The following is a 17836-nucleotide window of genomic DNA, read 5'->3' as shown; positions in this document are numbered from 1 at the left end:
AGGTGCAGTTGACTCACGGGTCAGTCCAAACACCAAAAAGTGAAAACACATGCAAAAAGGAAAATACAGACACTTACAAAAAAAGTGAAAGGCTAAGCCCTGCCACAAAATCAGCATAGTCCTTTCTCAAAAGAAACCAGAAATAAAAGAGTAGCGCACAGGCTGTAACCAGCCAGTGAAACAACAGTTCCCTAATGAGAACTGAAATACACCTATAACACATTGACTGTGAAGATCAGCCAGTTCAGAAATCAATCCTCAAAAAAAGGAACACCATCAACAAACTGGCTTTGTAGATCAGCCAGTTTAGGAATTAGGTCCCCAAAAACAAAAACCAACAACAATACACTGGCTGTAACCAGCCAGCTTGGAGTCACTCCACTGAATCAATGAGGAGATTCTAATGTCCTGGTTATTTTTTTTAAGAAAGGAATATCAGTTAACAAACTGGCTATATAATTCAGCCAGTTTAGGAATCTGGTTCCCCAAAAATAAACAGAAACCAACAGCAGCTGTCGTGGTTTTTTTTTGTTTCTTTTTTTTTTATTTTTCTACCCCCACACTACCGCCTAACTGCTGTAGTGTTTATTTTCTCCCCAGCACCCATGTTGTGTGTGTGCAGATGTGAGACACAGTGAAAGACACAATGTGCACAAATCTTTATTCAAATTTCCACCACCAGGAAGAAAGGAAACACCTAAGTGGCCAGTGACAAGCAGTGCCCTTCACATCAGAGGGCAATACTGTGTGATCAAACAGTGAAGGGGAAGGCAGGGATTAAATCAAAATAGAGTTGAAGGGAGGAAAATAATACACTTCACTCCCTGCGGCGCCCACCTCTCCCTGAACAACTCCAGGGTGTTGGTGGACACCGCGTGCTCCTTTTCCAGAGACACCTGGGCTATGAGCTATATTATTTTTTTTAGTGACAAGCAGTGCCCTTCGCACCTGTTTATTTTTTTTTCTCTTTTTTTTCTGCAGGTGAATCTCCTGTTTTTATTTTTTTTTACCCCCACACTACCGCACCCATGGTGTGTAGGTGTGAGACACAAGGTGCACGAATCTTTATTCAATTTCCACCACCAGGAAGATAGGAAAACACCCGAGTGGCCAGTGACAACTGTCGTGGTTATATTATTTTATTAAACAAATTACAAAAACAGTTTACAACAAACAGTTACATTTACAGCTACATACAAGAGACAGCAATTTTACAAGGGAGAGGAGCAGCAAAGCCAGGCCCCAAACCCTACCATTCAAACAGTTTACAGGGACGTGAGGACAAACCTCAAATCCCAGTTTCACAAAGATATAAAGAGACAACAGCAGTGAGAGTTGTACATTAGACAGTACTGTTACATACAAAAGTGCAGACAATACAGACCCAGCAAGCCCCCATCCCTCCCACCTTCTGACCACTCTAAGGCAGCCCGCCCCTACCCACCTTCTGGTTCTCGGTCCACCCCATGCCCCTTCCAGTTCTCAGTCCGCCCTGACGCACCTTTTGACCACCTCTAGGACAGCCCGCCCCGGTACTGTCGTGGGTTTTTTTTTTGCCAAACAGTGGTCGTGCTTATTCATCCCCCGTTTATTTTTTAAAATTTTTTTTTTTTTGGAAGAATCCCCTGTTTATTTTTTTTTATTATTTTTTAATTTAACCCCCACACTACCACCTAAGTGCGGTTGTGCTTGTTTTATCCCCAGCACCCATGGTGTGTGTGTGCAGGTGTGAGACACAGTGAAAGACACAAAGTGCACCAATCTTTATTCAATTTCCAACACCAGGAAGATAGGAAAACACCCGGGTGGCCAGTGACAAACACTGCCCTTCACATCAAAGGGCAGTGCTGTGTGATCAAAACAGTGAAGGGGAGGGTAGGGACTAAATCAAAATAGAGTTGGAGGGAGAAATAATGCACTCCACTCCCTGCGGCGCCCACCTCTCCCTGAACAACTCCAGGGTGTTGGTCGACACCGCGTGCTCCTTCTCCAAGGACACCCAGACTGTCGTGGTTATATTTTTTTTTCTTTTTTTTTTTCTTTTTTTCTCCTTTTTTTTCCCCAGCACCCATGGTGTGTGTGTGCAGGTGGGAGACACAGTGGAAGACACAAAGTGCACCAATCTTTTTTTTTATTATTATTTTAACCCCCACACTACCACCTAAGTGCGGTAGTGCTTGTTTTATCCCCAGCACCCATGGTGTGTGTGTGCAGGTGTGAGACACAGTGAAAGACACAAAGTGCACCAATCTTTATTCAATTTCCGTCACCAGGAAGATAGGAAAACACCCGGGTGACCAGTGACAAACACTGCCCTTCACATCAAAGGGCAGTGCTGTGTGATCAAAACAGTGAAGGGGAGGGTAGGGACTAAATCAAAATAGAGTTGGAGGGAGAAATAATGCACTCCACTCCCTGCGGCGCCTACCTCTCCCTGAACAACTCCAGGGTGTTGGTCGACACCGCGTGCTCCCTCTCCAAGGACACCCGGACTGTCGTGGTTATATTTTGTTTTTTTTTGTTGTTTTCCACCTCCCTCCTGTGTATTTTTTTTTTTTTCCCCTTTAACCCCCACACTACCACCTAAGTGCGGTAGTGCTTATTTTATCCCCAGCACCCATGGTGTGTGTGTGCAGGTGTGAGACACAGTGAAAGACACAAAGTGCACCAATCTGTATTCAATTTCCACCACCAGAAAGATAGGAGAACACCCGGGTGGTCAGTGACAAGCACTGCCCTTCACATCAAGGGACAGTGCTGTGTGATCAAAACAGTGAAGGGGAGGGTAGGGACTAAATCAAAATAGAGTTGGAGGGAGAAATAATGCACTCCACTCCCTGCGGCGCCCACCTCTCCCTGAACAACTCCAGGGTGTTGGTCGACACCGCGTGCTCCTTCTCCAAGGACACCCGGACTGTCGTGGTTATATTTTTTTTTTTTCTTTTTCATTTTTTTTCCCCCTTTAACCCCCACACTACCACCTAAGTGCGGTAGTGCTTATTTTTTCCCCAGCACCCATGGTGTGTGTGTGCAGGTGTGAGACACAGTGAAAGACACAAAGTGCACGAATCTTTATTTAATTTCCACCACCAGGAAGATAGGAAAACACCCGGGTGGCCAGTGACAAACACTGCCCTTCACATCAAGGGACAGTGCTGTGTGATCAAAACAGTGAAGGGGAGGGTAGGGACTAAATCAAAATAGAATTGGAGGGAGAAATGATGCACTCCACTCCCTGCGGCGCCCACCTCTCCCTGAACAACTCCAGGGTGTTGGTGGACACCGCGTGCTCCTTCTCCAAGGACACCCGGACTGTCGTGGTTATATTTTTTTTTCAAGCCATTATTTTTTTTTTCCTTTTTTTTTTAAAACCCCCACACTACCACCTAAGTGCGGTAGTGCTTATTTTATCCCCAGCACCCATGGTGTGTGTGTGCAGGTGTGAGACACAGTGGAAGACACAAAGTGCACGAATCTTTATTCACCAGGAAGATAGGAAAACACCCGGGTGGCCAGTGACAAACACTGCCCTTCACATCAAAGGGCAGTGCTGTGTGATCAAAACAGTGAAGGGGAGGGTAGGGACTAAATCAAAATAGAATTGGAGGGAGAAATGATGCACTCCACTCCCTGCGGCGCCCACCTCTCCCTGAACAACTCCAGGGTGTTGGTGGACACCGCGTGCTCCTTCTCCAAGGACACCCGGACTGTCGTGGTTATATATTTTTTTTTCTTTCTCTTTTTTTGTTTTTTTCTTTTTTGTTTTTTTAGTTTTTTTTTCTTTTTTTTTCTTTTTTTTTCTCAGCACCCATGGTGTGTGTGTGCAGGTGTGAGACACAGTGAAAGACACAAAGTGCACCAATCTTTATTCAATTTCCACCACCAGGAAGATAGGAAAACACCCGAGTGGCCAGTGACAAACACTGCCCTTCACATCAAGGGACAGTGCTGTGTGATCAAAACAGTGAAGGGAAGGGGAGGGAGGACTCCTGTTTATTTATTTATTTATTTTCCTCCCTTTATCCCCCACACTACCAGGACTCCTGTTTTTTTTTTAGGGAGAGGAGGACAAACCTCAAATAATGCTCTGTTTATTTTTTTTCTCTTTTTTCTTTTTTTTAAATTTAACCCCCACACTACCACTTAAGTGCGGTAGTGCTTATTTTTTCCCCAGAATCCATGGTGTGTGTGTGCAGGTGTGAGACACAGTGAAAGACAAAGTGCACGAATCTTTATTCAATTTCCACCACCAGGAAGATAGGAAAACACCCGGGTGGCCAGTGACAAACACTGCCCTTCACATCAAAGGGCAGTGCTGTGTGATCAAAACAGTGAAGGGGAGGGTAGGGACTAAGTCAAAATAGAATTGGAGGGAGAAATGATGCACTCCACTCCCTGCGGCGCCCACCTCTCCCTGAACAACTCCAGGGTGTTGGTGGACACCGCGTGCTCCTTCTCCAAGGACACCCGGACTGTCGTGGTTATATTTTTTTTTTCCTGTTTATTTATATTTTATTAAACAAATTACAAACAATTTACAAAAAACATTTACAGCTGTACATAAGAGACAGCAATTTTACAAGGGAGAGGAGCAGCAAAGCTAGGCCCCAAACCCTACCATTCAACCATTTTACAGGGAGAGGAGGACAAACCTCAAATCCCAGTTCCACATATGACAAGACAGTGACAATGACATTTGTACATTAGACAAAACCGTTACATACAAAAGTGCAGACAATACAGACTGTCGTGGTTATATTGGTCAGCCAGAGATTATAGGATTGGCCCAGATCAAGAATCTCATAGTTAATGAGATCCACCCGGTTCCAATCACTACTCTCGTAATTAGAGTTGGATTTTATTGTCACATGTAGTCAAGTACAAGGAACCTTGAGTCCAGTGAAAAGTGGACAAAGTCACCATTTCCAGTGCCACCTTAGGAACAAAGATGCCTAGGTACAAAATCTTCGGTCAAAATTAGAAAAGTAAACAATTACAGTTAAAATTTTAATGTTACAATCCTTCTAAAGCAGAGAAAGAGAGAAATGAAATAAAAGCAGACAGAGAGAAGACAAAGTCTAGATCCAGATTAGGTGATAATGACAATAAAGTCATGCTCTGACTGAAAAGCAACACTGTGATAAATAAGATGCAAACACTGGGGAGGGAGGGGGAAAATCAAAATGGAGGGAAGAGTTCATGGCCTGGAACTGTTCAACTCTGTGTTGAGTCCTGAAGGCTGTAAAGTGCCTAAAGAGAAATGAGGTGCTGTTCCTCAGGCCTGTACTGGGCATTGCTGGAACATTATTGCAAGCCCACAATGGGAATGTTCTGACGAAGGGTCACGCCTGAAACTTTGACTCTCCTTTTCTTCTGATGCTGCTTGACCTGCTGTGCTTTTCCCAGCGACACATCTCATTGACACTGACTTCCCAACATCTGCAATCTTCATGAGTTCCACCTTATTTTTCAGTTTCTCATAGCCCTATAACAGGATGAAGACCACTTACCTTCACCAGTTTTCCCAGTGAATTCTGTGGTATTCAATAATGTTCTGATTTGAATAGGCTGGGAGGAGTGTATGATCTTGATGCCATCAATCCACAGTTTATTTGAAGCTTGTTCTAGTAGCAAAGGCAATAATAACTGTGATACTCGATTAAAGCTTTTGAACTTCAGAATTTTAATATGGATTCCATGTCTCTCACTAGTGCTGAAATTGCTACTTGTAATTTCAGTTTGAATACTTCCTTTTAATGGAAGATGCTGACTTTACAATTCTGCGGTGCTGTATTGAATTTGTAGCATTTTGAAGTCTGAATGACATTTACCTTCTGAAGAACCTATCTCTTCCAGTTAATTTACTTTTCTACATTAACAATGCTGAGAATTACAGTGTAGAAGACAAGATTCCACAATAAGACAAAAGAATCACATACCATGTTTCAGAATAATATAGACAAGAGGAAGACAGATTAAATTAAATCAAGCCGTTTTCCATTAATCCATTGAATAGCTGAAAGTAATCCAATTTAAGTTTGTACGTATCTTCATCTCTTTCAAAAATAAAGGTACATGTAAAAGGATATACTTTTCAATCTATCGTGTTCTTGATTTGATTTGCAGAGGATTGTCCAACCACACCAATGGGTGAGAAAACAAAAGGTAATTCTACCTCAATGGTTCATGTATCAAAAGTATTTCTGGTGGAAAATGCTGGCACCAAGACATCAGCCATGTTTTCCTGCTCAGAAGCTACGAATGGCAGGTCGGAAAATGACATTGCAACGTCAGTAATGCACACTGCAGAGATCATTCGAAGTGAGGGCACTGACAGTGTTAGCTCAGCCCCTGAAAGTGAGAAAGAAGGAGAGAAAATGAAACAGCAGCTTTACTGCGCAGTTTGCAAAGTGACGGTGAACTCTGCATCTCAGCTCGAGGCACACAACAATGGTAAGTGACCTCACTGTTTGACATCTGTGGAACTGAGCAGAGGTGGGTCCTGCAGATGCTGAAGATTAGAGTCAAGATTAGAGTGGTGCTGGAAAAGCACAGCAGGCCAGGCAGCATCCGAGGAGCAGGAAAAATCGACGTTTCGGGCAAAAGCCCTTCATCAGATTTCCCGAAACGTCAACTTTTCCTGCTCTTTGGATGCTGCCTGGCCTGCTGTGCTTTTCCAGCACCACTCTAATCTTGTCTATGGAACTGAGCTAGATAGACAACAATAAAAGTAGGCAATGTCTATCACAGAGCCATCCCGTATGAGAACAGAACCTCCGGTCCAACTCATTCATGCCAAACATGTTCCCAAACTAAACTAGTCCCATTTGCCTGCATTTCACCCATACCCCTCTAAACCTTCATATATCTGTCCAAATGCATTTTAAATGTTGTACCTGTACCTGTATCTACCACTTCCTCTGGCAATTTGTTCCACATATGCACAACCCCCTGTGGTTGAATATTACATGTCCCCAGGGGTGGGGGCTTTTGGCAGAAGCACATAATATTGGGCAGGTGGCTAAGCCACCACCTTCCTACCTGTCTCCCTCCGCCACCCCGCACCCCCCTGAATAAAGTTCTTTGAATCAACGTGTGCAGTGTTCTTATTACACACCTCTGGAGCAGTTCAGACTTGCATCTAGGCCTCCTGGTCTGGAGGTAGGGACACTACCATTGCACCTTAAGAGGCTTTCATAGCTGAATAAATTATTAAGCGTCATTCAAGCTTGCTCAATTACACTGCTCAGACCAGAACACGGGATTCCCTTTCTTTTAAAAAACTATTCAAAATGACAGGAAGGAAGTGGGTGCTATCTTCAGGGGGCACCCTTTGTCCATGATGCATACTTTAAAGCCCACCCCCTATCCTCCTCACATGCCTCTTGCTAATTTTATGAAAAATCCCTGCACCACCCCCACCCCCACTGACTCTGGAATCCATAGGACTTCCATCATGGGCCTTGCCTGCAGTCCCAATAGTGTCCCCTAGGGAGCTCTAGCACTGCCTGGGCTGCTGGAGCTGCCAGCTAATCAGATTAGTCAGCATCTCCAGAGGGTGGGACATCCCACTGAGGGGCAGTTGTCCCACACTGCATTAATTGAGCCACCTGTCAAACGTTATGGACAGGCCCCTGTAATGTTCTGCCCAAATTATTTTCCACGCATATCAGACATTGTGGTCTTCATCTCTGAGAGACGGTCTATGAAGGAGAACTCTAACAGTGTCCTGGGGAGCAGATTGTGAATTTGATGAAATCACTTAATCAAAAAAGCAGGATGTTTGAAATAGCTATCCTAATATGCATTGCACCTTAAAAACCGTGTGCCAACTGTATTTTTACTTAAGCTCTTATCAAAAGATTACAAAGCGACAGATGTCACTATCACACAATGGATTAATTGCTTGAGAAAATGTCACCATTTCCCATGGAATCACGGCAGAGAATCAGTTAAATAAAACAGAAACTGTGAAGGGAGAACCACTTTGATAGAAAATTAGTTGTTATTTTAATGACAGAAGTGATAAAGATGAAAAGCGGCAAAAGCAAATTAAGGGCTGTTGGTCAATTGGGAGCCTAGCCATTTGGATTGCAAATATAAATTCCATCCTGTGAGCAACTTTCTGGATCACCTGCTTACCTTGTGCTGACATGCACAATTTCTCTGAATGGATAAGAACTGTCAGCTATAAAATTCACCTGAAGTATCCAAATCTCAAAGAAGAGCATTAGATCTTAGATGTAAAACCTAGACCTGCCTGCTCCTGATCCATATCCCTCCAAGCTTTTCCTATTCATGTATCCATCCAAACGTCTTTTAAACATTGTAGTTGTACCCACATCCACCACTTCCTCAGGAAGTTCATTCCATGTGTGTACCACCCTCTGTGTTAAAAAAATTTGCCTCAAGTCTTTTTAAAATCCCTCTGTTCTCACCTTAAAAATGTGTTCCCTCATCTTGAAATTCACCATCTTGGGGATAAGACAACTACTATTAACTCCATCAATAGCTGATTTGATATTCTCCTGACCACAGGGAAAAGAATCCTTGATCCCAAGAATCTCTTCGATTCAGAACCAGAGTCTAACTCTTTACACTGTTCCCCTTTTTCTGCCATAGGATAGCAAAGATGAAAGAGATTTGGAACTATTGTGCGTAGTATATAGACATCAAAGAGAGTTCATTCCATTCATTAGGTTAAAAGACAGGTCACCTTTGCGGAAGTATTTCTACTTAGACATTAGAGCATAACTTTCATTGATTCCAGAGTGACTGTATTGTTAAAGGTTGTGCCAAAGCGAGAGCTGGGCAATTCCACTGAAGCAGTCATAAACGAAAAAAAGATAAAAATGGTTTTCCCAACCTCATGACGTCTCAAAGCACTTTACAACCAACAAGGTATTTCTGAATTATAGTCACTGCTGTAATGCAGGAAACATATAGCACAGTAAAACAATTTATGTGTGACTAGCTCTCACAAACAGCAATGTGATAATGACCAGACAATCTGTTTTTATTAGAGTTGTTGACTGAAGAATATTGGTCAGGAGACTGGGAAAAGCTCTCCTGCTCTTCTTCAAACCAGCTCAAAGTAGGGATATTTTACATCCAAACCAAAAACAGAAGTTGCTGGGAAAGCTCTGCAGCATCTGTGGAAAGAATATAATACCAAACTCTTTCTGCATCTCCTCTGCAGGCATAATATTGTATTCTGCGCTCTGGTATATTACCCTAATGCACTTGACATGATATAGTCTGCCTGTACAGCATGCAAAATAAAACTTTTCACTGTACCCAGATACATGTGACAAGAATAAATTAAATCAAATCAATAAAACTTTAATTGTTTGTTAATGAAGCTAATGGTTGAATGGTTTTGTTTGATCAATTTGTAAATCTTTTTGTGGCCAGTTTTGCTGTCATTAGAAATAACAGTGTTAAGCCTGATGCATTGCAATATAATTATCTGATATTCACATTTTAGGGTCCAAGCATAAGTCAATGCTGCAGGGACAGAACAGTCACAGCAGAAGAAGCAGACTGAGACTCTTCCCACGGACTTTGTACAAAACCAAACGCATCGGTAACAAAGGGAGCATCGGTCTACAGAGCAAGGCTTTTCACTGTAGTATCTGTGAGATTTATGTTAACTCTGAAACACAACTCAAACAGGTGAGTTAAAGCTAGAAATATTTCTCCCAGAATTTAAGAAGCTGAGACCTTGAATTTTACTTTGTGCATTCATCCAAGGAATCTCATTACTTACACCAGACTCAGCAATTGACTAGGTAAATGCTGCTTCCCAAGCAGCCTCAGGAGTAGGATCCTTCTAATCTATGCCTTTCTGAAAGCAGATGGGACCTGCTTTGCTTAATTCCAAGCAAGTGGCATGAGTGCAGTGAGTGTTTCTTTCTCCACTTGCACTCTGATCTCAGTTCTGCAACTCAGCATGTGCTGTTTGTGTAAATAAAGACTTCTGGGCAGTTGCTATTTCACTCACAACATGGGACGTGTGCCCTCTACTCCTCTGCTTGTGTTACCCCTCTCCCAATTGGTGACAGGAATGGAGTTGTCAACCCTGAACAACTTAACATTCATCACTGGAACATTCTCCAGCAGAGGAGGATCTTCACAATGTTGTAAGAAATAGTTTTTTTTATTCGTACTCTCTGGGCATTTGTGTTGTTGGCAATGTAAGAAAGGCTAGTCGATAGATGGAGAGTTACGGGAAGAGGAAGGTTTGGTGACGAAACGAGTACACACAGCCAGGGTTAATGCACATCCCTCTAAATCTAAAATTCTCTTTCTAAATTCCTCAGCCTTGCTACCTCTTCCAGGAAAACCTATTCAAAAACTCACACTCTGACTTTGATAGCCTCCCTCCCACCTCCCTCATCCTCTATTTTCTCTCTCTTTTCCAGCTCCCTTTCTCCATCTTCCCAATAAAGCACCTCAGGATGGTTTATTCCAGGGAATATGTTCAAACTACTGTTAATCATTTAAAATATTGGACCACTGCATGTTGTCGTTTCATTTAGGCTATTAACTGCTCATATCTCACTGACCTTATCCCTTCACCCAAACTACTACCTTTAGCAACACTGGCCTGTTGCGCAGTTGGTGGCCAAGATGTCTTCACTGTTTCTGACGCTCAATTCCACTAATTCAGTGCAGCGTCGAACAGTATGTGCTTGCAGACCACTGCACAAACAGGATTGTATATACTGTAGTGGATGACTCGACAGTGCATACCAGAAACCTTCAACAAAATATACAAGAGTCTCACGAGAAAACTGGCTTAACTTGATACCTACATCTGTCAACTTTCTTTCTGTCTTTTACAAACAGTTATGAGGGATAAGCACATCTGGTTTACAGAAAATATTTACGCTGAAGCTATATATTTTTAGAAATATGTTCATTGTCAGGTTGAGGTAATTTTTATACACATTAGCTGTGTTTAATAAATTGGGCTAAAATGTAAGCTTGAGGATTTATTTATGCAGACTGCAAGGCATGGGGGAGTGCTTCTGATACAAAGGGTAACAGTCCTGTCTCAGGGCCAGAACAGTCATGTCGAGCCCCATCCCAGACATTGATGGCCAAGGAATACACCTATAAATCCTTGTGATGACAGGTGGGGCAAAAATCAGAGAGACTCCTGATCAGCTGTGTAATAGATAAAGGATCTGGATCAGTGGTGCTGGAAGAGCACAGCAGTTCAGGCAGCATCCGAGGACAGGCAAAATCCGAGGACAGGCAAAATCAACCTGAAGGGCTTTTGCCCGAAACGTCGATTTTGCCTGTCCTCGGATTTTGCCTGTCCTCGGATGCTGCCTGAACTGCTGTGCTCTTCCAGCACCACTGATCCAGAATCTGGTTTCCAGCATCTGCAGTCATTGTTTTTACCTAATAGATAAAGGGTGGCTGTACCATCCATAGCTCCAGACTATAATAGGTGTCACACAGCAACCTGGATTTCCCAAGTAACACAGCACCAAGACTATATAAAGCCTCAAGATATAGCATGATCTTACCTTCTAGCTTTTGGAGTCCTTCAATAGTTGAAGATATCAACCATTTACCAAGCAACCTGTACGCTAAATCGCTGACTGTGGTCTCTGGATTCAACTTTGTTCCATTGAATTGAATTGAATTGAATTTAGTGTCATGTGTACCAAGGCACAGAGAAAAGCTTTGTCTTGTTAGCAATCCAGGCAGATCACGGTGGCACAGTGGTTAGCACTGCTGCCTCACAGCGCTAGAGACCCGGGTTCAATTCCCATCTCAGGCGACTCTCTGTGTGGAGTTAGCACATTCTCCCCGTGTCCGCGTGGGTTTCCTCTGGGTGCTCCGGTTTCCTCCCACAATCCAAAAATGTGCAGGTTAGGTGAATTGGCTGTGCTAAATTGCCTGTAGTGTTAGGTGAAGGGGTAAATGTAGGGGAATGGGTCTGGGTGGGTTGCTCTTCGGTGGGTCGGTGTGGACTTGTTGGGCCGAAGGGCCTGTTTCCACGCTGTAATAATCTAATCTAATCAACATGGCTAAGTAGCATAGATAGTAATAGGCAAACAGTGGCAAAAACAAAAACACAGGTACAGGTTAAGAGTTTGTGAATCTATTCAGTATAAAACAGTTATTAATAATTTTTAAAAGCACGCTATTAAGTTTAAAGAGTGTAGAACGATTGTAGAAAATAGAAAACTTAGATCTGCGCGCAGGAGCTCGCAAGTAGTCAACCATATCCAGCGCCATCTTACTGGAAGGTATCTTAACACTAGAGAGAGATGAGCTGTATTTCCTTCAGTTTCCACATAGCTGACTGCCAGTGAAATTCATCACCATTCTGATTCCAATTTGGAGTGTCCACTTTTACTGAGACATAAAACCTGCAATCACATTGAAGTGAAGCAAAATACTTCAATGATAAATGACCGAGGTGGTTCCTGCTTAAATTATATGTGGTTTTTGTGGTTTGTTTGTGATCATTTCAGAGCTTTATATCTTCCCCATGATGAACAAAGGTTGTGGATTACTAATAAATATTCAGAGCTTAGTTCATGATGATTATCATCTAGTGGTGCTGGCAATACAGTGCTGTGATACTTGCTTTAATGAAGTATAACCAAAATAGGTGGATGTGTGATGAGTCAGAATCCTCATGATACTATAGGCATCTTGTTTTGTCTTAGAGAGGGACAGTTGGTTATGGTGTTTGAAGAGTACCACTTCCCCTTCAATTGCAGGTAGACCTACCTTCGCCAGAACAGGAATTGAACCCTGTGCTCCTGTCTTTACATCAGAACTGCACACTAACCATCTAGTTGACTCTGCTAACTGGTCCCAGTATGTGGAAGAAAAATTGATGCGCAATAATTATGGATTAGCAAGCCCAAATTCACAAGTTATTTAATGTGCTTCATTATTGCACATTAATATTGTGATATTTAATGACAGAAAGGATTTGATGGTCAAGTTTGCATCATTGTTTAAAAGCAAATTGTGTTTGGGGATACAGGCAGTGCCAGCAAGGCTGGCATTTACTTACTATCCTTTTTTCTCCATGAGGTGATGGTGCGGGTCCTGCTTCTTGAAGCACTGCTGTCCATGTGGTGAAGGAACTCCCGCAGGACCATTCAGCAGGGAGTTCCAAGATATTAACTTAAAGACTATGAAGAGATAGTGACAAACTTTTAAAAATCCCAAGGTGGACATAATGCTCATAGCCCCTACAGAAATAGGAAATCCTTCCCTATATCTGCAAAGGTATTAACAGTACTCTTGCAAAGTTTGTTGGATTGGTTCAACATTCATAACGTTATTCTTTCATGGCCAGAGAGACTGTTCAGCAGTAATTATTAACTTATTCTGTTTGTAAAAACCCAGTTACACCTCCTTCAACAGAGCACAATATTTACTGAGTGATATGACAGTGAGTCTAACTGTATTAAGGTAGAAGTTCTCATCAGTTTACAGATTTTCCACTGATTTCATTCTCAACAACACACCCTGTGGGGAAGCATAAAATCACTGGGGGCAACTTCTGGATTTCTGTGTGAGACTGCACATGTGCGGATTCCAGAAATTGCCAGCGTTTAAGGAGTGAATGATGACATTTGCACCATCATTACTACAGCAGAAGTTCACATTAATGTCCCAGTTAATGTGAAACCTGACAGGTAAAGTAATTTTGAGGCTTGCTCTTTTATAGCAGATGTCTTTACCAAGTTGAAAGTTACGGCAAAAGGCAAATGTTACATAAAAGTTGCTTGGAGACAAAGGGCTAGCAATATTAACTTAATATAAAAATACAATGTTAATATTGTGCTTTCACTAAAATGACTGAATAACCTCTTTCTTTCAAGCACTCTGTTTATTTGTAAGTCTGCTTGATTCCCAATACAGCATATGACTAGTAGAAGACATAAGGAGAGACTTACAGGAAAACCATCTAAGCCTAAATACAGTCCTTATACCAAGCTTCAACAGACTGCGGTGTTGGCGGTGAGCACTTTAGTCCGAGTTTGTTTATTGACATCTTTGGAGGATTGGGTAATGACTGAGCAGTTTATTAACCATGCTGACTACTTTTTTCACAGAGGCACCAATGCATTCTTAGCATATTACTCCAACTTGGCCTCCCTTCTCAAAATACTGAATACCGAGTAACCCAGTCCCTAAAAGTTTGTTATATCATAACATTTTGCAAACAAAAATATAATCATTTGCATATTGTTTTCACATGAATACATAGTCATGTGGAAAGATTGATAATTGGGTTAATTAGAATAAAAGTCAGAGAATCCTGGACAAATTCATCAGGTCTATGGAGAGTGAAAAACAGAGTTAACATTGCAAGACTAATATGATTCTTCTTCAGAACTGAAAAAGTTTGGAATTCTGAAGATATCAGGCTTAAAATATTAACCCTGTTTCTCTCATGTATGAATGCTGCTGGATCTGCTGAGTTTCTCCAGCATTTTCTGCTTGTTTTCAATTTCCAGCATCCACAGTAAGTAGAACTATGCTGGACAAAATAATTTAAGCAACATTTCATTCACTCTTGTTATTTGGCATTCCTGCACTTTAAGTACTATTCCTTCACACTTTTTAAAGTCATTATATGAAGGGACCATGATGCGGCAGCTGTATTTTTAATGATAATCTGTAATATGAAGATTTCCATGGGCCAGTATTAGAAATTATTCTAGTTTCAGTATTCTGTTTAAATTGTCATCACTTAACAGAATATTAAGCTCAGATTTGGAGATTCTACAGACCAGAACAACAACAAAAATGTAGTTTCTAAATTGCAAATATATGCAAAATGAAGCAGAAATGCATTTGTTAATAGTTAAAACGATGCAACAATCTAACATGCACCAAAGAATGCCAGTAAGAGGATAATTGCTTTATTTAGAATGCAATTCCTGCAGAATGCCATTTAAAAATTAATCTCTAAATAGCCAAATGTTGCCTGACTTCATCCTCTTGTACCAAAGTGATCTCTGTGATGAAGGGATTATTATTCATGATGTATAGAAATCTACTTTCATGTTACCAAGTTTCCTCTCCTGTTGCAACCTTAGGATTAAGGATGAACTAAAGAACTGCAGCACAAATCTATACTTCACCCTAGAAGTTGCCTTTTATCTTCATATTCATAGACAAGCTATTGTTACAAGATTACTGGATGTAGAACATTGATAACTAACAGCAAATTGTATGCTGAATAGCTAAATACAAAATACAATTCCAAATATGTATTATACCTGATTTGGAAGTGACCTAACACCCAATAGTAAAAACACATTTCTTCAAAAATAAATCACAGCACTGACATTTTTTCTAGTAAGGAAGAACTCTAACAGAAGAAGCCCATTTTTAAAAAAGATTTTGTTATTTTAAAATTGCGCAGTAATAGTATTGCTGTAGGAGGACCAATACAAGTAAAGGGAAACAGAAAGTTAGCTTCACTTATACACATCATTATTATCAAACAACATTAAGCTCAAACCAGGAAGATACCAATTAAGAGACCAAATACCCTATAAGGGGACACTTGGTATATTAAGGATGTTACCACAAGAGCTGCACAGATTGGGAATACATTTTTCAGATGTCTTTAAAATTATGAAGGCTTTGCTTTATTTGTACAGGGAAATGCTATTGCCTCTGGTTAGCAACTTAGTGACAAAGAGCTATCAATTTAACATTGTCACTGGGAAAGTGAGTCAAGGGATTGGGAGAAATTGCTTTGTACAGAGTTGTTAGAGCATAAAATACTTTGCCATTGGGAATGGTTCAGGCAGAGGCCACAGCATTTTATGAAGGAAAAGTGGTTTTAAATAGAAAGAAAAATGTCAAGTTCTGGAAAGAGAACTGGGCATTGTTTCAGATTTGCTTTAATGGGCAGCTAGTACAGACACAATGGGTTGAAGGGCCTCCCACTGTGCTGTAAAGAACGTAGCAAGTAGGGACAGGAGCTGGTCAGGAAACTACTTCAGGCTGCTTTGTCATTCAGTGAAATCATGCCTGATTTACGACCTCAATTCCACCGTCTCACCCTATCTCCATATCCTGTGATTCCTGTAGTGTCTTCAGAAAAAGCTTCTATTAGAAAAAGTATGATTGATAGCATTGAAATATCTGAGACAAGATTAAATCAATAAACAGCAGTATGTGAATAGGCTTGATGAGGACTAACCATTACAGGTCTATTTAACTACAGTATTGGCAAGACTGGCTGAGACGTCTTAATCATGTTTATTTGTTTCCTTTCTACAGACAAAGATGGCTTTTCAGAAGCACCTCACAAAACCATTGGCAACTGGCTTCTTACCAAATCCTCTAACAGCAGCTGCTGTCTGTGCAATGCCAAACCTTGCTCTTCGACCGACTACACTCTTCCAGACACCATTTCTCGGACCAGCCTTCTTCAGAGCCACTCCAGGTCCTCTGAGGGCAACACATACACCATTTCTGTTTGCACCATATTGACTTCAGGGTTCAAATCATCACAGACATTTTGGAAACTAAAAGGGAACTATGCAGTCATAAATGTGAACATTATAAGTTATGCATGGCAGACTTCTGCCTCCTTGCTTCAACATCTATTGTCAGCAGTTTTATACTGCAAATATATTTAGATGAACTTCATATTAAGAAAATATGGTTTCAGTTACAAAGACAATTACAGAACTGATTTAGATGTGCGTAGATTTCTGGTAGAACCATGGGCTACCAATCTATTTTGCACAATATTTTTGTGAGTTCTTTAACATGTGTCAGTTGCTAGTGAAGATATTGAGTGCGAGGGCAGTTTTTTTTATACAGAAATAGAATCAAAAATCTGAAAAAAAAAGAACACTTTGAAGAAAAACGATTTTGAAGCCAAAACAATTGATGAGAAATCGAATAGCACATCGCAGGACTTTTTGCTGTCCAAAGAAGGAAACGTGAATGGATAGCCGAAGAGTGGTCCTAGCTCATTGCCTCAGTTGGATAGATAACATGGAGAAAATGAAATGTCAGCCCCATTTTAGTTAAGGGTGCCTATTTGATATAAAGGTTCAGGAGGCAATTTGAACCCATTGCAAAGAAGTACAAAATTGCAGCTGACTTTCCTGTACGCAGCCCTCATTCATCAGTCATCATCGTCCATCATACTGCGAGCTTCACAAATGTCAAGCCAATGAGGCTGGAAGTGGATGGATCTGAAATGTTTCAAAGCATTAGCCGATTTGATCCTAATTGAGATAATGAGCACACTGTCTCTGTGTACAAGTTTATTGCTAACTGCTTTCGAAGATCTAATAAGAAAATACTAATGGAAGACTGGATCAGAAAATCATATATGTTCCAACGATTCATATTGATAGGTTATCACCATTTTTAATAAATTCTATTTAAAGCATCTTGATAACATTCAAAGCAAATTATTTGCTAGGGGCATTATTTTATGGTTCCTATCAAGCAAGCCATTTAGTTTTCTGGCAAAGTTCAGAATTTGGATTTTAGTATTCAATGTTTTCGAAACCTTGCCTCATAGAGGCCCATATTTTATACTTAAAAACGCTAATGTTTTGAAAGGACGCATTTAGTAGATTTGAGACCGAGCGAAACACTTCAGATAATGACTCGTAACAACCACAGTCGTGTAAGCAAAGCACAGTTAAATCTGAAGCAAATTATTTTTAATTACACCAAAAGTCAATTTTGGGCATTCACACGTTTTTCCCCAAATAGGTTCATTTATTTGAGGTTTGGAATTTGCTTTAGACATAGCAAGTCACCAAAAAGGCCAGCAAGGATTTAATGTATACATTTCACC

The 17836-nt window shown here is 41.1% G+C and overlaps 1 protein-coding gene across 7 annotated transcripts in view; it reads left to right on the top strand.

Annotated features, from left to right (window-relative positions):
- Nucleotides 1-17420, top strand: part of znf385c (zinc finger protein 385C) — a 433208-nt gene extending 415788 nt beyond the window's left edge. For all 7 annotated transcript variants that reach the window (XM_043674956.2, XM_043674952.2, XM_043674953.2 and 4 more), the window contains 4 exons: nucleotides 6127-6453; nucleotides 9488-9675; nucleotides 13909-14007; nucleotides 16291-17420. In XM_043674956.2, the coding sequence (XP_043530891.2) occupies nucleotides 6127-6453; nucleotides 9488-9675; nucleotides 13909-14007; nucleotides 16291-16503 (827 nt within the window). In that variant the 3' untranslated portion in view covers nucleotides 16504-17420. The remainder of the gene's footprint in view (nucleotides 1-6126; nucleotides 6454-9487; nucleotides 9676-13908; nucleotides 14008-16290) is intronic.
- Nucleotides 17421-17836: the final 416 nt, after the last annotated feature.

Source organism: Chiloscyllium plagiosum, unplaced genomic scaffold, assembly GCF_037043375.1.
Source record: "Chiloscyllium plagiosum isolate Xiang-an unplaced genomic scaffold, Cpla_swu_hap1 HiC_scaffold_32, whole genome shotgun sequence".
In the NCBI taxonomy this organism is placed as follows: Eukaryota; Metazoa; Chordata; class Chondrichthyes; order Orectolobiformes; family Hemiscylliidae; genus Chiloscyllium; species Chiloscyllium plagiosum.
Note: the sequence above shows the minus strand (reverse complement) of the source record. Positions and strands in the feature narration are given on the sequence as shown.